This window comes from Scaptodrosophila lebanonensis, unplaced genomic scaffold (assembly GCF_003285725.1).
Source record: "Scaptodrosophila lebanonensis strain 11010-0011.00,11010-0021.00 unplaced genomic scaffold, SlebRS2 tig00000024-arrow-pilon, whole genome shotgun sequence".
Lineage (NCBI taxonomy): Eukaryota > Metazoa > Arthropoda > Insecta > Diptera > Drosophilidae > Scaptodrosophila > Scaptodrosophila lebanonensis.
Window position 1 is genome coordinate 19,385,137 of NW_022060538.1, and position 27,085 is coordinate 19,412,221.

General features: G+C 38.5%; 1 protein-coding gene across 2 annotated transcripts in view; it reads right to left on the reverse strand.

Annotated features, from left to right (window-relative positions):
- Nucleotides 1-5,217: 5,217 nt before the first annotated feature.
- Nucleotides 5,218-27,085, reverse strand: part of LOC115621930 (proteoglycan Cow) — a 57,849-nt gene continuing 35,981 nt past the window's right edge. Inside the window, exons 2-11 of one of the 2 annotated variants that reach the window (XM_030515778.1) lie at nt 24,560-24,632; nt 24,267-24,369; nt 23,731-24,084; nt 14,745-14,893; nt 12,629-12,837; nt 12,423-12,542; nt 11,581-11,680; nt 11,132-11,518; nt 10,056-10,193; nt 5,218-8,603 (exon numbers count right to left, since the gene is read on the reverse strand). In XM_030515778.1, the coding sequence (XP_030371638.1) occupies nt 8,497-8,603; nt 10,056-10,193; nt 11,132-11,518; nt 11,581-11,680; nt 12,423-12,542; nt 12,629-12,837; nt 14,745-14,893; nt 23,731-24,084; nt 24,267-24,369; nt 24,560-24,632 (1,740 nt within the window). In that variant the 3' untranslated portion in view covers nt 5,218-8,496. Of the gene's footprint in view, nt 8,604-10,055; nt 10,194-11,122; nt 11,519-11,580; nt 11,681-12,422; nt 12,543-12,628; nt 12,838-14,744; nt 14,894-23,730; nt 24,085-24,266; nt 24,370-24,559; nt 24,633-27,085 lie in introns of both variants that reach the window. The other variant, XM_030515777.1, reaches the window with a different exon arrangement.

Here is a 27,085-nt window from a genome sequence, read left to right on the forward strand (position 1 = left end):
ACTCCTTGCCTATTTCCTCAACAGATGCACCACTGATATCGTAAAGCGAGTTTTCTAACCTCCCACCAATCGAACTCTTCCTCTCTCTACTTAAAGCATCTCTTTTCAGCTACCTTTCATGCACCCGTTGGCTGCGATTAATGCTAATTCAGAGCCCAAAACCCACACATTTGTTGGTTTATAAAGCTATTAATATTTTTTTTGGCAGAGAAAGCGATATGAAGAAGTATAAATCGGCATAGCATATAGCATACGAGTATGTGGGATTTTATTTAAAGCAATAGAATGTGGACTTATATTTAATAATATCATAATACGATAATTCATAGAAATTCAAGATGTTTAGTATCTATTATACACGCGTCATGTCTCGGCTTAGGAATCCAAAAAATAAATTCCAACTGACGATAGCTAGAAGTCTCCCTACTGCCGCTAATAGTCCTTCTCTCTTTTCTCTCTCCCTCTCTCTCTCTCTCTCTCTCCGATGTTGTCGTATTCTAGGCATATAGAAACTACAGACTAATCACTACCTCACGTAGTATGTACAATATAACTGCATCAATTGTTATTTAAATAGTAACATTTTACATTTAGCATTTGTTGGCTGACTTTTTGAACAGGATACATTCTTTTCTAAATATATTACCTACCCATATTTTAGATTACACGTTCCAGAAATTCTCTTCTACCTCATCAATTAAGTTGCCTTGACACTTTTCTTTTCTGGACCTTTAGTTTTTACTTTTGCTTACAGTTTACAGACCAACACTGCGTATACGTAATAATTTATAAGCTTTGTGCCCCTCATTCAGTGACAAAATATTTGCAGGCTCTGTGCTCACATGAAAAGAGCCCCAAACCAACACTCACACACACACACACACACACACACACGCACACATACCATGCACACAGATGTGTGTGTGCCACAGGTGCATTGCAGCCAAAAAACAAACCAAACGAAATAATAGGGTCAAACTATCAACAGTGTAAAACATTTATTAGCGTGACAAAGAACAAGAACGCGACACCAACAGGGCCAACAACAATGTGCAACAATTAAAAGTGACTTTAAAATTTTGCGCCGCAGTCGCAGTCCAATAAACAAAAGGCCAAAGGGGCAGCAGAAGGCAGAAAGGCGGTAGTGGCGGCATGGCGGCATTGCGAGTTTTTTTGAACGCGCGCTCGACAAAGTTTAGCATTTCACCTTGAACTATAAAGCGTATGTGCTTATTTGTGTATGAGCGTGTGTGTGCGAGTGTGTGGAATTGTGTATAGAATGCGCGCCAACACGCAGGCACAAACACGACACGGCGACCAAGTGACGTCTGAATGACGCATGAAAATAAAAGTTGTAAGCTGCACATGCACACACACATACTTTAAACACACCCACTCATACACACACACACACACACACTCAGGAGCGCTGAGAAGAATAACAAAAAAGTTAAAGCTGCCAGCCAGCCGCCACACATGGCATAAAGTTCTGCCTAATTAAAAATGCCAAAAAGTCATCTAGAGTGGGGCCAAGTGGGGGTCAGACAGCGGCGGCAGCGGCAGCAGCGACAGCCCACCTGCACAGCAACAACAACAACAACAGCAACTTATTCACTTGGGACATATCTATGCGACATGTAGGCTTTTGAGTAGCCGCATAATCAGCCAGGCAGACAAACTGCCAGTGGGGCAGGGTGGCAAGGAGGCAGGGGGACAGGAGGGCAGTGGGCCTATAAAGCGCTGTCTAAAGTTGCGCTTGAATGCTTCAACGGCGCCACAACAACACAGACAGAAGCAATAGCAACAACAACAACAACGACAGTCACAGAAAGAGCCCCATGTGTAAGGGCCGCGCAACCATGCGTTGCATGCAACTTGTCACATTGTTTGATTCACTGAATTATGCAAATTTGCGGCTCAACATACGCGCGCACACATACACTCATATGTATGTATTGTATGTACATGTGTGTGTTACTAAAATATTTTGGCAACAGCATTAGCAGAAACAAGACAACAATTTAATTAAACATATTACTGACACAGCTGCACAGAAGCCAAAATCTTTGCCACTTGGCATCGTCAAATAACACTGTCCAACACTGGTCTTCCATGATATCAAAAAACAATCATTATAGAACATTTATTTTCATGCTCTCAAACATTTTAAAAACCTTCTATGAGTATTCCAAAACTTTGAAGTACACGCGTAGCTTGTTAGATTTTGAAAAAGTTAATTGGTTGAGAATTTGCTTGGTTTGTTCTTGTTGTTGTAGTTTTATGGTTTCATAATCGAAAATTAGACACATAAGAAGCTGTAGAGTAAAGTATCTGAGTATTGAAAAGCGATTCTTAAATCCATCAGCATCCTTCGAAAACATCATTTTGCAGCGTCCTTCAATGGCAGAGGAGTGTTCCGGCGCACTTGTATGCAGTTTCTAGGAATGCAGGCATGGCCAGTAAGTATGCCGATTGGGGGTCTACATTCCTTTCATGGGAGTTGCAGAAGGAATTGGGTCAGGTTGGTTGGTTCGGGCGATCTTACAGTTGGCCTTCGTGCTGCCATTATGCTCCCAGCTGCTGAAAAGTGCTCTTAGGCAGATTAGTAGGATGTTCGTGCTGGCTTGGGCCTCCTTTGTTCCTTCCATTGCCAGAGTGTCCGCCACTTCGTTGCCTTCAATGCCCCAGTGGCTCGCCATTCAGCATATATGTATGCAGTATTTTTGGGCGCTTATCTTATATACTGCCTCAGTGCTCGCTACGACATTTTTTGAGCTGATGATGGACGCCTGCAAGGCTGTCCACAGAAATGTTGACGCGCCCTGAAGTTGATGGTCAGATTTCAGCTGTTTTCTTTAAAACGAATATCTGGAAAATACTGCAGTAGTCAAGCAGCTTGTTTAATTGCTTGACCTGGTTGTTAAAAAGCTACTTTTAAAAACCAATAGCATTATATATGGCAGCATAGTGGACAAGTTCGATGATACGTAGTGTACGTTCAATTCCCATAAATTGTTAGCTTATTCGGTTTCAAAGGAAGCTACTGGAATGCTCAGAATGTAACGCTTACCAATCCCCATTGTAAATTATTTGATTAAGTCTACAACAGGGGTCTGCATCCCTTATATAAAACTGCTATTAATGTGTTGCGTATTTAAACTGAAATAATCGTGTCGAAAGACTCTTGTAAATATAATATAAATAGTATCTTTAGTATAGTATAGTATAGTATAGTATAGTATAGTATAGTATAGTATAGTATAGTATAGTATAGTATATTTTATGCAACAAAAATATCTGGCAGCTCCTCAAAAATTTAAAAATAAAGCAGATGACCAAATACTTGTAACAGGTTGCAGAAATACCTAGAAAATCGGCAGGTGCTTTATTATCATTTCAATTTCAAAGATTTAATTTTAATTTTAAACTCACGATTGATAACAGTCAAGAGAGTGTCTTTAACGTGTGTCTTTAACAATGTGTTTAACGTTTTTATTTTTTGTAACTTTATTCTTAATTCTCCAAAGAGTTAATGGTACGAGTAAGGTATTTTTTTACTTTCCGTACGATTCGCTAACCAAGACTAAGACTTTGGCATATCACGCTGCATAGTGTAATCAAGCATTAGTCTGACTAAGTGACTGACTGGCTGACTGACTGACTGACTGACTGACTGACTCAGAGCCCACAAAAGTTGACAGTGTGCGTGTGTCTGAGAGCGCTTGGCATTTTCCAAATTGTCACTCGTCTAGTCGCAGCCAACTTCCGTTTGAACGGCAAGCCAAAGTTGCCACAGCCATTACCGACGTGTTGCACCCTTGACACCACCCTGAACCGCCGACCCCACCGCCACCACCACCAGCACCACTGCCACTACCGCCAACACCAACACCAACGCCAACGGCAGCAGCGACGAACGACAAAGCGCAGCCAACTAGCGTGTGAACTTTAAATGAACGCGGCGTTGACTTTTTGTCGCCGACAGTGCCGTTTCCCCCGCACCCCCCGCTTCAGCCGACGAGCTTAGAAACTAAAATTTATTTAAATCTGTGCCATAATTGTTTTGTGTGCCTGTTGCGCGTTATGTTGTTGTCACTTTCGTTGCTTTGTTGTTGCTGTGTGCATAAAATTAGTGCTGAAAATTTATTATTATAGCCATGGTGGTAGTCGCTCTAAAGAATAGAAGCATTGTGGCCAACACCAAGTATACATACTATACACTTAGTATGTGGATAGATAGGTGTGTGATGGCTCGTTTAAATGTCGCAAGTTGTGACAATTTGTTTAATGTGAGCTGCAACAACAACAACAACAACAAGCTTGTGATTATGTTTTTTGTTTTATGAATATTGCACATATTTTAAATGCGGGTTGCTGGCTTTGTTATTTGCGCTTCACTTAACTAATGAAATGAATAAAGCTTTCGTATTCAAATCACATGCCGTTTTATTATTTTGTTTGTGCATAATTGAAATTTTAATTGCATCTGGTTTTACGAACACTCTTCAATCGCCTTATGCAAATTTAATTGCTATTTTATTTATTTTAATAAAGTTTAAACGAGATATCGTTAAATTGTATTTTCGGGCCTTGTTGTATCAAAAACATTTAAATCAAGCTCTCATTTGCCAATAATTTACATTGTTAACGTGTTTACCTTTACCTTTAAATACAAGAGCCAGCTGTTGGTCCACTTTGTTCCTCAAATGGGGTCCACTTGCATTGTGTATTTTCCATTAACGTTAACCAATCTTGGACTAGGGATTGTGCCGCATAGCAATTGCTTATTTTTAACCAATTTGTTATTTATTTTACACCTCAACTGGCAGCTGGAAATTGAATTCTCATAGCAAAAATGTATTATTTATCCGAAATATAATGAGTTGTAATTTTCATTGTTCATACTTACATGATTTATAAAATGGTTTTGAAATGTGAAATATAAATCAATCATAATATTATTTTCAATGGAGCTCAACATGTTGAAGCGCAGGAATAAGAGCATGCGATTGAGATCTATGAGCAGCGTCAGACATTGTCCAAGTCCTCAACATCTGTCATGTTTGTATTGAGTCGAGCTAGAAGTTGTTGGCACTGTCATTTTAAAATTGATGTCTCGCTCAACAGTTTTATTAAAGAAACCACATCATGGCACAAGCCCATGTACAATTCATATGTGTTTTTTCACAAGCCCTCCTCCTCCACAAATCACTTCAGTTTGCATTAAATAATAGATATTTATTGATCTCTTCTTTTATATAAATCAATCGTACATTTGCAATAATTAAAACAGAAAACTTAATGCTGTATACTTTGGTATTACATTTGTATATTTAATGACTGGTAATTAACTTACGCTTGCAATAAGTATTATCTTAAAAAACAACTTGGTGTGTATATTCAGAAGTTATAATTCATGTCCATGCTATTGCCGCCATTGCTACTCACTTATGGCTGTGAGGACTAATTCTCTTTTACAAGTAGTGCCAAGTTAGGTAAATAAATGAAAAACTATGGAAAGATGAACTGCTTTGCGAAAATGGAGTTTAGTGCGAAAGTTAGTTTTATGTTTTGCTTTGCTTTGGTTTGCTTGGATTGGATTGGTTTCTGTATTCGTTTTCCTCTCTCTGGGCGCACTAAATACAAGTGGAATGTGATTTGCATGATAAATACAATAAGTTAGTACATACATAAATACAATCGTATTTTATAGTCAGTTTATAAAGTGTTGTGTACACCACGCATAAATTTTAAATGCAGCCGAAAACACATTTTCCATTTCTATTCACTTGACTTTAAATGATTGTTATTAATGCTTTGCTATTATTAATGTTTTGTTTTTTTTTTTTGTTGACTCTTCTTCTTCGTCGGTTTTCATTCCAGTTTTTTGTTTGTTTGGTTACTATAATTAAAAGTTTATTCGTATGCATGTTTTGTTTGTCAGGCGCAGCGAAACTACAATTTGCTATAATTTGCAAGCATTTGCATGTTTTTTTTTTTTTGTTTTCATTTCATGTTTTGTTTTTGTATCGTTAGTATGAGAGTATGGGTGTGTTTCGTTTATTTGCATAAATGTTTTAAAAATTAGTTACATCTGCTTTCGAAATTATGCGCAATATGCTGTCAAAATTGGCTACAATACAGGAAAAACACTCTGAAGGTCTAATTTTTTATTTCCGTTGCTGTCACACTTAATTATGCCACTTATTTACTTACACATTAAACATACTAGTTTATATATATTTATTTATATATATATATATATATGTATGTATATATAAGCATTTGCCATTTATCAAGTTTACGTCTTATTTTAGTTTATATGTAGTATGTGTCGTATATACTTTTTCATATTATATATGCTTTATGTCGAGATTTGTAGATTTGATTTGCGGTGTATTTTTGGTTTTTGTTTTTTTGTGATTGCAGGTTAAATGTAGTACTCATTAAATGTTCATAGCAAATTTTCGTTTCCGGCAAGGCAGAACGATGCCCAAATGTAAATTTTAAACAGTTAGTCAGTTAGTTATTTCGGTGTAAGCAGAATTGCTAATGCTGGGCCTTGGACTGTTTGAAAGGAGTAGAGCAGGATAATTGAGCGTAAATTTTTTTAACAAAAATGTACACAATAAACACCTAATTAGGTACGGCGCACAGTGGGCCAGGAGGCTTTCAGAAGTGGACATCTTTGAAGTGATTTAAGGCTCAATAAGCAAGTGGTTTCATAATAGCTTTCATGCAAGTCAAAGTCTTATTGAAATTTGTAATAAGTACATCGGTATAAAACCTTGTTTGTTTCTTGGTACATTGTACCTTTATATGGAAACTACTTTAACATCCGTACATGTTTTACGCATGTGCCTTAACTATAGTAAAGCATATACATATACATATACCTGAAGGAGGAATGTTTTGATGCGATAACAACAGATTCTCTCTCAGTCTGCAGCCGTATCTGAAGTACAAGAAGTATATGTCCATTGAAAAATTTCATAGATCTCAGTAGCCCTGGCCTTAATATCCACCTGTGTCTTTCTGTGTTCGGTTTATTGTTTTCATTTGTTTTCATTGCCGTGCTCTATCAACTCTTGCCTGGCTTTCACATCAGCATGTGTGTGTGTGTGTTTGCATATATCCTAGTTCTATGTATCGTCTATGGCAATGCTTTTAAACACTAATGAACGCGTTCTTTTTTTTGTAAGTACAGTATGTTACTATGAGTTTTTCGTACATATCCCACTACTCCAAAATTACTGCCTACAATTTGCCAGTTATGTAGGATATACAAGTATGTTTTGGGTTGTTCATTCAATTTTAAATCATTTTTCTTCTCACTTAGTAGTATCTGCATTCCATTGCTAGTTAGTCTGCCAGTTAACAGCTTGTCTGTGTATGGAAAAAAGCGCACAAAAAATGTTTGCTACGTGCTGTGAAGTGTTCGCCTTTCGTTTTGTAACATTTTGTTAGATACGATATTTTTCAAAACCTATCACATAAATTTATTTTTGGGCGGAATTTTTAGCGTGTGTTACGTTTGTGAAAGCAGAAAGAGATAGGAGAGAGTCGACTAGGTAGTAGATAGAAGAAAGTAAACGCTCAAGTGTGGTGGGTGAAGAAGAAGAGAAGAAGGACAAGCCAATAAAATTTTAATTTATATACTAATTTCTTTAAAAGCTAAACGACGGATTTGCGTGTGATAACGACAAGAACAAATTGCTAGCGTTTATTTATTTTTATTTTTTTATTTATTTATTTTTTTTCATTTTTCAAACAAAACGAACCGCATTCAAAATGGCTGCAGTGCATTTGCTAGGCATCTAAAAAATAAAACAGAACTGCGCTATGCTATCGAAATTTGCTCATTGGACTAATTGATGACTTGTGTTGTGGTTGTTGTTGTGTTGGGCTTACTCGCATATAGAGCTGTTATAAGCTATACTCTTAGCATTGATTAAATACAATATGATTTGGTTTTGCTTGCTCATCTAACTTCCGTTTTTTTAACAATGCGCCGAGAACTATGCTACACTTTTTCTCTCCTTGCCTTTGCTTCCGTTTCGCTTCCGTTAAATCGAAGGATGAGTTTAGCTTGCTTTTGGGTTTGTTGTAACATTTTGCGAGAGTTTCTGCGGCTGCTCTTTCTATATGTAGTTAATTTTCCTTTTTTATTCTCAAAAACGCTTACTTGGCTACTGCACATTTATCTTTTTGTTTTTGTTTTCTTCATTCTGTTCTTGTTGTGTTTTCGTTATCTTGTTGTTGTTCTTTTTTTTTGCATTTTAGTCATAATAATAATATTAATTTTTTAACGCTTACGCCATAATGCTCGCCGACTCGCCTCTGCTACTGCTGCTGTCCTTGCGCCTATTTACTATACGTATGGATTTTCATGATTTTCTCCTTCATTTTTTATGCCACAGAAATGCGCCGCCATTTCGTGAGCCAGTCAGCAGGCCTGCTCAATGGAATAAACGGAGCCAACGTCGCCATGGGCATTTAGAAGACCAGCATTTGATCGGCGCTGCCCTCCGCACTGTCCTCGTCGTCGGCGCCCTCGTCCTCGTCATCGGATGTGAGCGAGGCGGCATTATTTACCACGGACTCTGTAAATAAGCGGGGAGGGGGTGAGAGGTGAATTGCAAATTAAATTTGAGCAAAATTAAATTTATGCATGCCCCAATGCCCCCAAGCAAGGTTACCATAACGAATCTGTTTGTTTGCTTCTTTGTTTATCGACCAACAGCTTGTTATAGGAATTGGACATAAAGTTTCGGGCTCATCTTTAGTTTTTATGTACCGACTTGTCTTTAGACACAAATCTGCCCATTTTATCTTGCATATTGAATTAGCTGGCACTTCAAGCATCTAATTTCGAATGCAAAATGCCCATTGAGGTGGCCAGACCTCATGTGTTATGTATCTACATACATACTTGCTCTCACGAAACGCAATTACGAGCTGAACCGATCCAACTTTAATAACTACAAAGTTAAGCCGAAATGAGCTGCTTCCTGCTTTTGTTCGAATGTATATTCATACATACATGCACACAAATTGGACCTATAGTACATATGTATGTATAAAGGCATGTGTACATGCGTAAGCAGTGTGGTTGGAAGCCTGTTGGTTAGACTGACTGCTTAAGCAGATTACGTATACGCCCGCTTGTACGACATGTGTTTGGTTGCTGAACGAACACGAGCGTGCTCATTGTAAGTGTGTAGTTGCCGTTTGCCTGCCACGCCCACCTTATAGCTCAGGTGTAGACCCAAGCTAAAGTCAATTCCAAATATTGCTTTTGAAAAATCACGCACGCTTAAGTATCTGCAGAATAAGTTAAATAATGAGCTATTCGAAAGACGGAACTAGGAAGCTCCGCATTATTGCGAAGATTTGTGTATATCTGTCGACAGATACGTTTCTATATCGGTTGATCCAATTAGGCTCTATTGTTTTACGAATAAGTCGAACCAATTAATACAAAGTTGCCCTTAAGCTAACGAGAAATATAAGGCGCCCTTTAGGAGCTCTTTCTATTCGCTTTAAGTGCTTCTTTTCCGTAAAAATATGCAGTAAACATAAATTTAATTGCCTATGCTTCTTAAAAATAAATAAAATAATTATTTATTTGTATTACATATTATAACGATAATAATCTACTAAGGAGAGTCTGTCAGATGAGAAGAAAGCCACAGAGCTGTATTTCAACGTTTGCATCTCTTTACCTTATGCCGAGAACACATATTGTCGACTAAATGCAAAATTAAATAAATCGTATGTACGCCTTAACAAAAAAGCTTTGCCCATGGATACAGTCCCTTGCGCTACCTCTTCAAATCTGGATTCAGCCCATACCTAGTTAAGTGGCTCATAATTTTGTTTAAAATGGTACACCCATTTAAAATACACCCTTTGTGCGCCAATGAAGGCCAACAATGCTTGTTCACAAGCCACTGCCACTTACTATTTAACTTGGTAATATACATTTTGTTGTTGCCTTAGTTGTTGCAGTGTGTGTGTGTGTGTGGGTGTGTGTGTGTGTGTGGCATACTTACCGCAGTTGGGTTTGCCACGTGTGCGTGTGTTGGCGAACTCAACGCCATGCTTGTCCACGCACCAACAAACGCCCACCGAGCTATGGCATTGTGTTGGCTTGTAGAATCCTTGTATGTCGCAGTCGGGTGCGTAGGCGCCTAATTAGTTTAGAGGAGCAGCGGAGACGGCACCATCAGCATCAACGTCAACAGCAACAGCGACAGCAACAACAATAAAGTACAAAAGAAGCAAGAACAATTTAGAGTATGTCAGCCCATCGCAGAAAGTCAAAAGCAGCGCAAGCGAAGTTTTTGTTTAGTATTGTTTTTGTGTTTTGGGGTCGTGTAAAAATTGTTTTATAAAAATTAAGTATACGAGTATGTATACAAGTATATAGAAGCTGAAGTTTATAATGACAACACAAAAGCACGGAAAAAGTTTAGTGTGTTGTTGTTAAAACTGTTTAATTTGTTGGCTTAAAAGTTGCGTTGGGCTTAAAGACAAAGCAATAGAGAGAGAGAGAGAGAGAAAGAGAAGGAGGAGAAAGCGAGCACAAAACAAAAGTTTGTTGGAAAAAATCAGAGAAAGAGCAACAAGGTGACTCCTGTGTATATGTGTGTTTGTGTGTAGCTAGCAAAATGTGTATGTGTTGGCGTTTAAATTCAGCGGTCAGGCGCTTGATTAAAGTTTTCAAAAAGGTTCAAGTGAGTGTAAAAATTGTAGGTGGAATAGCACAAATCAGACACAACAAAGCGTAGAAGAGGTGTGAGAAAAAGCAAGAGAGAAATATATAAAGATATAGAAAGAGTAAGACAGAGAAGAAAACTTAATAAAGCCATAGTCAGTCTGAATTTAATTGCAGCTTGGCTTATTTAAGCTGTTGGCTCTTAGCTTAAAATTTGTTGCACAATTATATATATTTTTCATTTTGTTGATGTCTTTTCTTGGTCGTTTGTGTGTGTGTGTGTGTGTACACAGTTACATACATACAATCGAGAGAAAACGTAACGCAAAAAACCAACTCAACAATTCAAAAGGAAAAGAGAGAACATTAGTGTTATGTAGCTTGAGAAATTTCCACCTGTACCTATCTCACCTGCAAAGTCGCCGGCAATTCTTCGACGCACTGCGGCACAGGGACGATCGGTCTTCTCAAAGCAGCGGCACCATTCGCGCGTATTTATCGAGTTGTCCTGGTCCAGATCGCAGGTATCGATGAATGGCTTAATGCAGCGCTCGTTCTGGTCATGCTCCAGATCGTACATTTCCTGCAGCGACAACAACCCATCGTTGTTCAGATCCAGATGACCAAACATCCACTTGGCTTCGGTCTTGCAGGCTGGTGGGAAGTGGGCCTTCGATTTCTGACTGTGCTGGCGCCGCTTCTTGCTATCTGCCATGATGACCGAGAACCAGTCGAGCAGCCGGTTGCCAATCGCGGTCAGTTGCTGTGGCTTACAGTCGGCCGACTTCGAAGGATAGCCTGCGGGCAATTGTTCCATTTCTTAGAATCAAATTTTTTAAATGGCTTCTTGTTCTTCTTACCGTTGTTCAAGTTATTGTTCTTATTATATTTTTGTTGCTGCTTCTCCACCACTTCGTTGTAGCTACGCATCTTGTGCTTGTCCTCCTGATACTGTGCATCCTTGAAGGCATAGAATAAGGGAGAGAAAAGGACGTGCTTATTAAACTCAATGCTCAAACATTATACAGTCATTTTAATTCGCTCTGCAGTGATGTGCTCCCAAAATGTTGAGCGTGATTTTATTACGATCATTTAAATATCACACCATATCGGTTATGTTTTTCAAAAGATGTCCCCATTCGAATATACTTATTAATATTCCAATTATTATTAAAACTACAAACCTATTTCATTGGTAAGGTTTGAAAAATGTTTCTTTTCTGTACTTTCTAAATAGTGTTCAAAAGCAAATTCCAATTATAATAATTTGATAAAATAATAAAATTCAATATTGTTCTCTTTTCTGTGCTTTCAAAACAGTTTTTAAAAGCATTTCCCACCGAAAAGTGTGCTTTATTTTCAAGAAATTCATATTCTTAATTTAAAAGCAAGCATTTAAAAGCAATCAAGCTAGAATTCCTTATCAAACGATCCAATATAGAATCAGAAAAGCTTTGGAAGATCGAATGAACAATGAACATAATGCATAAAAAAAAAGCAACAACAAAATATTCCCACAATCAACATTTCTTCGACATGATAAGTGAAGAAACACAGAAACAATTGTCCAAGTCAGTCCCCTGCGATAACATCATGAAATTTATCTTCCCACAGTACAGTGATATATCCATATACACGAACATCCAACCATCCATTCATACGCGCATCCACTTAACACTCATGCACCCTTTCAGTTACTCACCTTCTTGTAGGCGGTGTACTTGAGATATTTGTAGTGCTTGTTGTCATATTTGATCTCTTCGGGCGTGAAGGTGTATTGAGCATTGATGTGATTGTAGTGGCGATTGTTATCCTCCTTATCCTGTGTGAGGGGGCGTGTAAATATCGTTTTAGCAAATCGATTTGCAATCGCTCATCGAGCAACCCCTTGTGCACATATTTACTTACATTCATAATGGTATTGAAGTCGTTGTTATTGTTGCCCATTATGTTGCCGCTATTCATCATAATGTTGTTGTTGCTGCTGTCCTTATAGGCCTGCTGCTGTTGTTGTTGTTGTTGTTGCTGCTGCTGCTGCTGTTCCAGACTGCTCTTCTTATTGTACTTGCCATATCCGCGCTCTCCAATGCGCTGCAAACGTTTTCCATCGCCATTCTCTGAAAAATGCCGAGCAACAAAATTGCACGTAAGCCAATCGGCAATGGTAGTGGGGGAGGAGCAAGAAGCATTTTGTTTTTTCTCTCGCTTTTCTATAGCATACTTTTGTGGGCAATGCACTGAGGCGTCTTTTCTATTTTATGTATTTTATTTCTGGCTATACTACGAACATTAAAAACAAGTATAGGAACTTGCAATGCGCTTCCATCTGTACAAAACGGCGAAATTAACGTTGCTGCTCTTGCTGTTATTGTGTTTGTTGTGCTGGCTGACTGACTGGCTGGCTAGCTGAGTGGTTTGCCTTGCATTGTGCGCTATAGAACAATGGCCTCCACTTGTTAGGCTGCCTATTAAATATTTAATAAATGTTATGCTGAAGCCAAGTTCTCCTGCAATGCACAGTAGGAGGGAGGGGAGCACTTTGTTTTAAATTTGTAATTGAAATTCTTTTTAATTGTTTTGCTTTAAACGCTTACTCGTATATGCTCAGCGGGGGTGAGGTGATGTGTTGGGATGGGATGGTGGCTGAATTGGCGCTAATTGCCACCATCCTGTATGCAGCTGCGCCATCCCCTTGAAAATATCACAATAAAACAGACGCATAGCAATGCAAACAACTTTTAATGTTTTTTTTCGTTGCAGTTTGTTTTTGTGCGCCAAATTAAAACATTTGCGCAAGTACAGTTGGGCGTGCTAATTAAAATGCGTCAACAAATACAAATACAATGCAGGCTGAAAATAAATTCACCAAACTGGTTCAATTGAACTTTAAATCCTCATATAATCGCATTACATCGTTTAGTTTAAAGAATTCAACGATTTTTACAGTTTCTAAATGCATTACATGTTTCTGTGTTTGTGAAATAAACAGGCAAGTAGAAAATTATTATTGATTGAAAGCTATTACTATTTTTCTAATTAAACCAGCATTTTATTTTATAACAAATTGCATTATGCTGCGTCCAATAAGCAATTTTAATTGCTGCTTTATTTAAGATCTGTCCTAAAAGGAGAGTTATTAGTACGTTATAGTACGGGGAATTAAGCAATTTAAACGCTATGTTTATAGCAAACATAGCAAACTGACTATTCAAAATCTCTAAGCGAAAAGCTTCTAATGTACCATCTCAGATACAGTTGTACACTTATTCAATCCCCATTTTTTCGGTATGGATGATTATTTGCTGACATTTATGGAACAAAATAACTTCAACAATAATTTCAAGCGCGTTATTGGTAAAAATCTATCTTCTTACCAGACCTCAAAGCCGCCTGATTATTTACTCGTTATTATACGAACTTTCAGAACGCAGTTGAAAATTACTCATAAATCAATGTTAATTTCGCAGACTCGCCTCAAAAAGGAATTATTCATAACTATCCTTAATTAATATTGTGTTGATTTATTGATGAAGTCTTAAAAAACGTGAACCATATAAGAAAGATTTATAGTTTTGTGTTCACAATATTTCACAAAAGGTTTCACATTTTTTATTGAATTATCTATTAAAATTGAAGCTTGCTGGTATTGGTAAAGAAAGCATCTGAATTAAACTTTAAAAGTAAACACAATAGCTAAGTAGCTAGCTAGCCTGATCTATCCAATTATTTCTACCGCCAATACAATCTGCATTTGCGTTTGCGTGGACAGTATTGCGAGCTGCCATGATTGCGAAAATAAAAATGGCAAATTGAACAGAAAATACGACCACGTTTGCAATCTATTGGTTCGGCATGGCAATATCCATTGTTCAGTTCCTGTTCTGGGTCAGTCTCTTGCGAAGGCTCTTGATTGCGGCAGTGCCAGCAAGTCCTTATACGGTGGTGAGTATATCGAGCATTATACAAGTTGTCATCTTGCCTGTCACCATTTGTGTTTGCCTATTCCTATTTCTATGCAACTTACCCTTGCATGGACAGAATCCTTTGCAGGCAATCCGTATGGATGTCGAATGTATGCAATTGTGATAATCCAATCTGCATAGTGATGAGTAGGTTCTGTTGTCGGCGCCGCACAGGAACGTAGGCTTGGCCACGGGACATGGCTTGCAATTGCTGTTGAAGAGAGTGGAGAGAGTGAAGAGAAAAAAGCGGAAAAATCAGAAAAGAAAAATCAGCAGAGCACACCAAAACACCAACGACAACAACAAGAACAACAACAACAACAATATGTATACAAATAGATGACATGCAAAATTAATTTTTATGCAAATGAAGTCAGTAGGTAGTTTCTTTTTTCTTTTTTTGCTCGGTTGCTCCTATCGAGTGGGTACCAGTTGAGAGCAGGTGAGAGGCCACCCGTTGTGCTGCCCTGCGTCTTTTTATTTAAATATTTATTCTATATGCGCTGCACGCAGAGGCTCCGGCAAACAAACGACAACGACCCATCCAAGTCCGGCCACTCATGCAGACGCGCACGCCAAGTTGAATTTTTATTTAATAATTTGTGCAAATATTTAAGCTGTACACGCGCTACGAAACACAAGCACACACGTTAATATGTAAAGGGTGTTCTTTTAATTCTGTTACAACATTCCATTTACATACATGTAAAACATACCTACGAATATAATTTAGACATCTTCTGGACTCAACATTTATAGCGCAAATGTAATCTTTTTGAATTTCTACAGCATTTCCAAAACCATACGAGTACAAAGCATAATTTCTTGATTCGTGCACAACTCGAGTTATCTTATAACTAATAGATTCCGGCTATATCTTCTCAGGTTCCTAGAATTTAAATTTCCCAACGTATTGGCATAATGTTTGCCTATCGCTATTTTTCAGACCAACAACATATACATCCCTTTGTAAAATTTTACAAAATTATGGCAACTGAAGTAATGCTGTTGACATATATTTTGAAGAATGATGATTAATTTTTTTGGGTTTCCAAATAGATTTATTTATGTTTAACAAGACAACGTTTCAGTCCATACTGGAACTGAACTATCTATAGCTTTTGGAATCTACATGTATCCCACTAAATACAATTAGTGACTGAATTGTATTTTTGTACAATTTAAGAACGTGTAGAGTTGATTTTATTATCCTGGCCCGAAAGTTTAAGGGCATATTATAAAGTCCAAATCCCAAATGAATCTAACGTGGTAGACTCCAAGATATAGGTATATATATGAATAGCATAATGATCTGAATCGACATGTCTGTCTGTCCGGCCAAACGTCTATACATCTCACCGTTTGTTTCGAGAAGTTTTAAACCATATAGGTGCAATAATCATTCTTTACGTAAAGATTTTCTATTTGACTTATTGGATATAAATTAAACTTAGCACCGACAACTTGTTTGTTGATGTACATACATATATATTAAGATATTATCTAACGAATATTCGGTGTTCATGAATTTTAAAAAGTCCTTCACTACAACCTGAACCTTCTTAAAAATCGTTATACTCCGCAAATACTCTTAGTACTACAAGTAAAAACTATTTTTTTTCTTGGTATCGCAACAAAATTGGGTATATTTGAGCTTTTTATTGAGCCTAACTAAAAATGTGCATTTTCACCAAAATCGGCTGCAAAAGCCATGATTGGCACGGAAAAATATTATTTTAATTGAAAGGCTGTAGCGGGCAAAGAGTTTGGTACAGGGTGTTTATTACTGAAACGTGCTACTTTTTAGAAGAAAATGTTTATCACCTATGCTTATATACAATAAAAATACACACTTAATACGTGTAGAACAACTCATAAATAATGGAATACTCCAGCACTTAAGCTTTTATTTTTTTGTAGTTTAATACTATCCACAGAGAGCCTTTGGTCTCTTCTTATGAATAATGCTTTGTTCAATACCTAAATTTCTCTCAGCGAATTAAGCACGCACACAGACAATTCCCAACATTAAATAGCTCTGAGCATTACAACAACTCATCTCAGCTCATCCTCACAATTAGTCGCATTCAAAAAGACTATAAAAAATTGAAACGAAAGCCTCTTAAATAAAGTCACCCTTTATATGATTTGTATGCGTTTGCAATCAAAATGTTGGTACATAAAATTCATTTTAATGTCGTCGAACGCGTCGCTTTACTTTTGGCTTTAATTGCTTGTAATTTGCAAGCACACACACACACACACACACACACACAACACACACATACATGTACACAGTGCTTAACACAGACACTTGGGTGTATCCGTTCGCCCAATTGGCCACGAATCAAATTTATTACCACCATCTGAATTGCATGCATTGCATGTCTTTTTATTTTATTTTTTAACAAAATATAAATAAATACATAAATAAATAATTAATTGAATTAATTGCGCCCGCTCTTGGTGCTGTTGTTGTTGCTGTTGCGGCTGCAACGTGTTGGCCATTCATTAAAACGGCTTTGGCTGCAATTTTATCAGTGGCAGCCGATACTTTGTTCGCTTTATTATTGACCGAAACTGGATGCCAATTGCACAGCATTTTTATAGCCATTTTTCTAATTCTCTTATTTATGAGTATTTCTTTATGGCCGTGCAAATGGCACGAATATTTCAAAAAAAGCTACGGCTTTTTAAGGGCTTAAAACAACTGAATCGATTCACAATTTTCAGCAATTTTCAGCTTTTCAACCAATTTGCTGTTCAATTATAGGCATAAAGGCCAAAGCATTAGTGAGAGTATTTCCTGGAGCAACAAATAAAATAATATTTAAATATTTCTCATAGCGCAACAGCAAGTAAGGAGGTTATTCGTAAATCAACTTGCCACTATAACTACGGACTAGCAGTAAATCAGATTTTGAAAATGTGGGCGAATAGTTCCAACTGTACTGTTCACTTGAAGAGTAATAAGGAATCAAGGCGAAAGAGAGGGGAAATACGAACCTCTAAAAGGACAATAAATTTTTTAGGCAGAAGAAGTACCAAACAATAAAATTCATGTACAAAAAGAAGGATTGGTAGAAAATAAAGCAGATACTTGAAAATCATTACTGTTGGGCTGTTCTTTTTTCAAATTTTACTTTTTAAACTGTTTACTGAACAACATGGCAGATCTCGACATCGATGTACAACCGTCGCAGATCTTTTCAGGAGATGACAGAACAGTTCTCTTTCTACCTAATATGGGTGTCAGGTCACAGGGACATAGCTGACACCACTGTACCACTGTCCTTATCTAAGGAAAGCCATCAGCTGTACCATTTGTAGCTTGTCTGACTACTAGCTTTTCGCTATCCCAACGCGGTCTGTCCGTATAAAAAAAAGCCACTGCTCGGCTGAAGCCAGAACAGGATGTCGTGATGCGGAAGAGAAGTAAACGAAGACCCACCTCTTCTGTGACTGGCCAGCCCTACTTAAAACCAGACACCGGTATCTGGGAGCCAACTTCTTCAAAACTTTCTCCCACAAGACTATCCACAAAAAAACCGCAGCATATATCCAAATTCATCCAGGCTTCCGGGTGGATCTTAGGTATGCTCAGACAACGCATAGATACCAAAAGCAGACGGGAATAGGAACCGTCCACGTGGCATCACAATGGGCTGGCTTTGTTCTACAAATTCACTGTTGAAATTTTAAAAATATTGAAGTTTTGATACTTTGATTTATGCACATGAATATTTCAGAATCAAATTGGTAATAGACTTGAGTTCTTTTTCTGCTCACACACATTTTGGAGCTCTGGCTTCGCAGAGGAAGTGCTTCCACTTCTGCGACTATTGATTTTGGCTATTGTTAGCCTCACAAACAATACTATGCACATCCTGATACACATTTACATACTCTTATTTACTTTGCGCATTTTGTAACATTGCGCACACTTGTTCGCCTTTGTGTGTCCTTCTCTGCTGTTGCTTCCTGCTATTTGCTGTTCTGCAAAAATATACAAGTAAGCCAAAATTCATTTTCTCGCTGCCGAGCCGGAGCACGAGCACGAGCACGAAATAAGTAAAAATGCTGAAATTAAATAAAATCAAATAAACTGGCAATTTATATGGGTTTTCTCTGTGCTGGATGCGGCCAACTTATTGCTGCCAATATTTACATGGCATTTAAGGCGAGCCAGAAATAAAAACTCTTTGCCCAGGCCAAAGAAAATGAACAAATACCAGCACTCGTATATATTCGTAGTATGCGCTATAGCAGCCACAAAATGGCAGAGTGTCTGTGTGTGTGTGTGTGTGTGTGTGTGTGTGCTTGAGGCGTTGGTGTGCGCTCTTCAATCAAATATAAAGACGCTTTTAATTAAAAATACAGTAGCTTTGCGGTTGTGAACACGAAATGTTTCTGCTTCGATTGCTGTTGCTCTTTGTTCTCATCTAAATCCAAGGACAAATATGCAATTTCTGTTCAACATTTAATGAAATTCCTAGGCCGAATAAATAACAGACTAGCCAACAGGAGGCAACAATTTAAAATTGTAAAATGTTTAAATAACAAGCAGCATGACAAGGACAAGACAAAATGGCGATGTCGGCCATTGTTTATGACAGCCATGGAGTGTAGCATTCAACTTTGGGTCAATGGCTGACCAGGACTTGCGGCTGTTTTGCACAAATTACTCAACAAATATTACATACACATATCTATGTATACACTATACTCACACCAACACAATTAGAATTGTTTGCTTTCATAGCAAAATTCTCTGAAAATTTTACTCAAATATTTGCTTTCAATTTTCAGCAAACAACAAACACACACACAACCCCCACATGTGCTCCTCCTGATAAAGCCAACACTCGCTGATACAGATAGCTTGATGTTCCCAACTGTCTGAGTATGCCACTTGCTGGTCCGTCCCCTTCTGAGTGCAGCTTTTGAAGAGCCAAAACAGCCAACAGTTTCTGGCTGCATAAGCCACAAAACAGCTCAGTGGTTTCGTATATCTGCCAGGGCCAGAACATTTAGTAGCAGGGCAGGGGACCTGTGTTGAGGCAGGCTCCAGCCCCCCTTGAGGTGTGTGCAGAGCCCCATACTCATGGCATAGTTAGAACAACAACACAGCGGTGGTAACAGCAGCAGCATATTGTTACAGTAAACAATGGCCAACAATATATGAGTTATGTGCGCGCATGTGTGTGATGTTTTATGGTTTATTATAAGCAACCTATGAACCCGAGAGTGGCTTAAAACGTTCGCTCTACGGTACAACTAAAGCAAATTAAATGGCGTTAAGTTTTGCGATTGTCCCTATCTGATGAATTCAAAAGACTAACTAAGCCTATTGTTTCAGCCCTTTTTTTTGCCAACTTGTCTCCCATACCAGTTTTTGAAACAATAATTCGGTCCATTTGATTCTCGGTGTCAGAATTGGAAAACTGCAAATATGCAAGTTGAGCTACATTTAATAAATTAATAAGTGAGTCTATTTTACAAATTACAAACATAACAGAATTAATCACGATAATCATAATCGTTTTGTCGTCTTAGAAATCTTTTTTTTTGATTCCTTTTCCTAAAGAATAAACTGATTGATGCTTCACAAATTTTAGATGAGAACAAAGATAACATTCTGTAAACCTATAAACCTCGATTATCCGGTTCATCCGATTATTCGACTTTAAAGCTCTTTGAAAACCGCGATTGCGCAGGTACATCAGAGCCAGACAAATTACAAATGTGTCCGATACGAACTTATTTGCTCGAACAGGAATCTAAAGCTAAGGAGAAAATGATGATCTTTTTGAATATTTTTACATGTGCATAATAAAGGTTTAGTCAAAGAACTAGAAATATTTATACCTATGATATGCTTATGATATCTTAGGCTACAAATAATCATAAATATAAATATTGCTAAGGTCGAAATAACCATTGCGATTACTTTGATGAGTCGATCTTATTTAAAAATTGTGCTACTTGCTGGGAAGGCTGTCTTTTTTAAATGTTTTATAGAGAGAGTAATATTGAATACAATTTTCAATTGTGTAACGTTTTGTATTCGTTTCATATTTTTGAACAAGGAAGTATTCATGGAAGTACCAATCTTGTTTGCTCGCAAGCTACTCGTATAGAAAACCATATAAGGAAATGACGGGGTACAACACTTATCGCATTAACATATCCTAAATCTACAACTATAAAGAAGGTTTGTCTACGATAGGCATTGGAGCTAAATTGGACAAGCCCGGTGTTATGGAAGAAGTATTTATTTTCATATATTTTTATTCTTAGGCTGCGGAGTTTTGAACTTCAAACGTTTTTTTTTTTAGTCAGAAAGAAAGCTGTTCAGGCTGATCTCATAACTCTTTAATATGGGAGGGAAATAAGCTTGAATGTTTAGGAATTTATTACACCAACCGCGCAACTCTCTCAGCATGTGTGGACGAGCGAGTGTGAGTCAATGTGTCTGTATGTGTGTGTGTGTGCGTTTGTATTTATGTGTGCTTGTGCCCCTTTCGCAAATCTTTTGTTAGACTTTAGCTGAAAAGAACTCCTACGACAATGTAGACAACAGCGATGAATGGCAGATAACGAAATCGTACGCGCCAACTATTGATTTTTATGCACACCCCCTGCCCTCCCCTGCTCCCCTGCTCCCATCAGCTAGGCAGATATGCTTTCAGGCGGTAGGCGCCAGGCGCTCGGCGCTCGGCGCTCGTACGCGCTATCCATATTTTATGCCATTGACATAGATATGCATAAAAGAGAAATTTTTGTGAAAGCAAAATGAAAGGAATATGCGTGAAATATGTCAAAAGCCATTTTTAATGTTTGCGACAAGGCAACTAGGGCGCTGGCTGGTGGGCAGATTGATTTTTATGCCCTACTCGTCTAATAGTATTTGGCCTACACTGTGTGAGTGTTAACAATAAATATTGATTTTAATTCAATAACAAGCCCTTCGGGCCACCAACATGACCCTCCACACGAATATAACAGCAACAAGAAGAGGAAAAAGAGTAAAACCAGTCAATATAATGCTACGAAAAGGTTCAATCCTTCTCAAAAATTAGACACACTTACGCACTTCTATACGTGTGCGAAGGACATTCAAGCACACGCTAAAATATTCCGGCGAAATGTAGATACTGAAGCATTTCGCAAAATTAATTTTCCATTCGTGCCAAATGAAAAGGAAGGACGTACAGCAAAAGTGAAGACGGATGTGGAAAATTCTACAAACTGCCGGCACAAGATAAACAGAGCTACTTAAAGGCGCACCTGTCACTGCCAACTGTCCTGCGCCCCTTAAAGAAAAGTGTCAAGCAACGCGTATGAAACTAATCTCCAACAAAAAAAAAGCAGGAAAGTCCTGAAACAAAAAAAGGAAACAGAAAAATAAACATTCTAACAAAATGAATGAGTTTGACTAAAAAGTTTAAACAGACTGCTAGAGTGGAGCGGGAAGGAGCCAAGAAAACAGAGCTGGCTTAGGGCTTTTGGGTGCGCTCATGTTTGGGATTATCTTTCCTTATTAAAGCCATTGCCAACGATGCGCCTTCTGTTGAGTTTTATTTTATGCCGCGATTATGACTGATAATGGCCAACCAGGTCACCAAGTGCTACTTCAAACGCTCTTCAAGGTGATGAATATAAAAGTTGACACGTCGATGATTTAGTCAATGCGGTCATATATTCATGGCGAGTGTGGATGGCAAGGGAATGGAATTTGTAATCTGTTGTATTTGTTAATGGCTCAATTCAGTGTTCCCTTCTCAAATTAACGTGTGTAGAGAAACTTGCCATTTAGGGGCATAAGTACAAAAAGTAAAACAAGAAAAATAATTCAAACTGTAAATATAGTTAAAATGGAAAGAAAACGAGATGCTTCTTTGGTCCACTCATTTAAATAAGTATATTTACTAAGGAATACATTTGTCAATTTAATGGTAGAACATTGAATTCACAATATTTATAAATACAGATGGGACCAAATACCTAATTTTGGCAGAGAGGACTCAGAAGTAGACACCGTAAATAAGGCTTGGAAGACAAAAAACCATTTAAATGGTCGTCATAACATGCCACCTGTATTCAACACACGTATCCTTTGGTCCCTTATCAATACAAGAACCTCAACGTCATACGTTTTCTCAATCATAACGATTGAACCTTGGCCTGCGCAGCTCATTGCCACATCAACTTTGACTTCAAACACATACGCACATTATAGGCCCACAATCAGGCAGCGAACAGCCGCAGCCGCAGCTCCTCCCACTACATCAGGACCTCATTTAGCTGCCTTTTCCAATGCTACTACTTCTGTTGTTGTTGCTGCTATGGCGGCTGCGGCTGTGACTGCTTGCGTGTAAATTCACAATTTGGGTTAGGGTCAAAACGATAACGTTGAACAAGTCAAAGGATACGTATACACGAAGCTACACAGCCCCAAGCACACGTCAAAGGGTAAAGTGCGGGGAACCGGCCGTAAAGTTGTCGTTGCAAGGCATCCAAGCAAAAACAGCACAAACACGCAGCCAGCTACAGCAACAACAATAAAAATGCCGTCGACACAGCACAAAAACCAGCAGCATGGGGAAGGCAAAAGAAAAAAAATACAGAAATAGCCCTGGCCCACAAAATGCTGCCTACCCCTTTAACCTCTCCCACTTCATTCCCCTTCGCGGCTGTTACAAAATGTACTGAAAATTTATTGTGGAATTTTTATACACGATAAAACAATTTGTTATTAGCGTAACAGCAGCGGCAGCCCGCACCCAAGATGATGACCCATAGCCATGCAAATCAGAGATAGGGAGGGAATGAGGGGTCGCCAATTTAATGTTAAAGGTGACCCCGACCCCAACTCCGAATTCTGCTGCAGGGAGAGCTGCAGTATCAACCCTTTTTCACACCCTCACCATAGCCACTTGAAAATGCAAAATTTGTTAAATGAAATGTGAAAATTTCATTAAAATGCAAAGAAAAGTGTAAAGCATGAAAAAGAGGAAGGAAAAGTCGGCTCAGTTAAATACTCACTCCAACTCCTCATCGTCGTCCTGCTGCTGTTGCTGTGGCGCTGATTGCTGCTGCTGTTGTTGTTGTTGCTGCTGCTGCTGTTTGTCGCCAGCGGCTATGCTGTTCTCATAGAAGACATCATCCTCCTTTGACTCATCATCATCGTCACCCAGACTTAGACTCTTATCTTCGTCGTCGTTCTCATCCAAGTCCTTGTTGTTGTTGTTGCCGTTGGTATTGCTGCCACTAATGCCGCTGCTGTTGTCCTCATCGTCGCGCTCGTTGTCATTGTTAATGTCGTCCTGGTTGTCCTGCTGATTGACACGACGCTTCGCTTCCTCCTCCAAGTATTTGGCCTTTGTGATTATCTCATCGCTGTGTGTCAGGAGTTGGCGATCAGATAACAAGGTGGCCGGACGTGCGACCAAGTTTCAATTTAATTAGTTTATAAAATTTAACAGCAAGTTGGGAAACAGTAGCGAAAACAAGAGCCAAAGCAAGACCAAAAACAAGACCATGAGCAACAAAAACGGGGCTAACAAGCCTCCGGCACTCACCGATTCTTGTGCAGCTCCTTCTTCGACACGCACACCGCACTATATTCGTCCTCGAGCAGGCAAATTTCACGTTTCTTGCAGTTAAGCGGCCGACAAAGGTCACCTGCGAACGATAAAGGAGAGCGGCCATGAAACCTTTTAACTATATCGCTTTTAATTTATTAATTTTTAAGAATGCCTTCACAAACTTTTGACCTTCACTTTATGGCCTATTCGAGCTATTTGCTCGACACAATTAATATACAAATTGTATGTGCGTGTTTTAAGTTTTCATCGCATTTTATTTTACTTACTCGACGGATCGTGTATCCAACGCTTGCGTTCCCCAACATACTTATTGTTGCTCGCCTGCGTGTTTTTGTTCATCTGCAAGAGAGAGAGAGAGAGTAAAGGATAGGGGAGTGTTGAGTCGAAATGAAATATGCGTACAATTTGTTCTATTTTAATTTTGTTATTTAAATGCATATGAGTGCAAGCACACATACGGGTACACACACACACATACAAACAATCACACGTCTGTCAAATTTCAAAGCAAATGCAGAAACACCCACACCCAGTCGACAGCCACATTCAAGCGCAATGACGTATGAATAATGCTCACACGTGGCGTATACATAATGTGCGAGTGTATGGGCCATATCCTGGCGCCTTTCTCGTGCATGTTCCATGGCTCTTCAACGCAACTTTTAAGCCTTTACTTTAAATTAATGTGCAAGAGACGATATCTAAAGATTCTGAAGCGGAATTAAATATAAGGATCAGCAAGGCTCTGATTTAAAACTTGCCTAAATTGTATAAGGATTTATGCATATACTTTATTATACTTCCTTAAAAGCAATAGCCAAGTTACTAAAATTATTACAAAATCCTATTGTTTGTACCTACGACTAACAAAATAAACAATAACTCATCTTAATTTAAGCCTACAGCCTGGACTCTAGACTTAAAATAGATCTTTTCATTTAATACTGTAGGTATGCATGAAGTTCAGTTTTTCAAAATGAAATGCGACTTTAGCCAAATATAATTTGCCAAACTTTAACTCTTTCAATTGAGGAACAATACATACAAGTACTTATCATTTTATCTTCCCTGATCAGTATTGTGTGTGACGTTAATATATGTATTTGAATGCATATTTTTTTAAAGATTAGGATGCAATTGTATTTTGTATATATTCATATCTATACGTTCCACAAATTTGTTTACATTGGATTTATATTAACATTTATAACAACTGACCTCCCATTAAGAACCGTTTTAAAACAATATAGCAAAGCATATGGCAACTCCTTATTATACCCTGTTTCCGTAGGGTAACAAGAGAAACATATACATCCAAGTAAATCAGGAGGAGGCAAACTTGAATTGTTAAAGTCTAAAAATCGTTATCTTATTTCGTACACTTCCGCACATGTATGAATATGTTAGGGATAAAGAAATGCCAGATTCGACGACTACATTACAGTTTTGGTTCTCTTGTTCTTCATCTGCAATACCTCTACATAGTATGATGTCAGGCTTAGTTTGTCTGATACTTGTGCTTGCATGTTCAATTTGTTTGCTTAAAAATGCAAAAGAGATTTATTTTAATTTAATTCAGCTCAACTTGATGCCAAAGACACACAGTGAATACAAACAGCTCTCCTCTCCCCCCTCTGTCGCCGGCCAACGCATTGTCAAGCAAGGCAGAAATTGTTATTAAACGCAATGATGCGTATGCATAATATTTGACTTGACCATAAATTTACAGTCAACTACAAAAAACCATGAACAGCAGCAGCAGCAGCAACAACAACATTTACAGAGCCCTGCCCTGCACTGGCTGGTAGTCCATGTAATCTATGGCCGACAAACATAAAAGCGGGCGTTGTGGGAGGGGCCTGAAAAAAATCAGCCACATTGACTTGACATTTTAAAAGCGCACCACGTCGGACTTTTTGATGCCGCCTGAAAGTCGGCTATGGAAAATTTAACAGCTGCAGCAGGCATAAAATGCTGCCGCCAGCCAACATGTACGTATGTATACTGCTGTTGTAGTTACTGTTGTTGCTCTCCATGTAGTTGTTTTTGCTTCTGTTTTTGCAGGCTGCCCATTGCACTGTCACTTGACGCTGGCGGCTTAATGAAACCGACAGCAGCAGCAACAGCAACAACAACCGAATAAACGACCAAGCAGTGGAAGCTTTTGCATGCGCGCTTGCCAAATTGGCAACCGGCAACCCAAAGCAAAACAGCAGCAGCAACAACAACAACAACATATGAACCGAAAAAAAGACAAATGTTGGCTACACTGGCAACCGTTGCACGTCTTTTAACAGGTCAGCTTTGAACTCTCTCTCCCTCTCCCTTTAACAGTCCACAGTTTTTACGTTTGCATTTGTGGTGGGAAAAGTGCAAAGTGGCAATTGCGGTACATACACACCCACTTTCACACTCACACATACACACACACACACTCTCCCACACGCATACAACAGTAATGCAATAAATGCGAACACGCCGCGGGACGACGTTGGCAATTTGCATGCGTTAAAATGCAATTTGTGCGCGTTTCCTGCCCAGCCCTTTGAGATGCACCCCATATACTGGTACATACATACATATATATCTATATAGAACAGCGATGTAACTGTAAACCTATAATGCAACGCCCGCTGCGCTTTTATCTGCGTCTGTGTGTGCGTGCTGTTGTGGCTGCTGCGGCCCCGTCTGTTGATTGCCTGCAATCTGAGGCCGGCACGCGCTCGCTTCGGTGGCAGTGTTGCCATCAAGCCAATGTATTGGCTTTAATTGTGCTGTCAGTGGGATTGCTG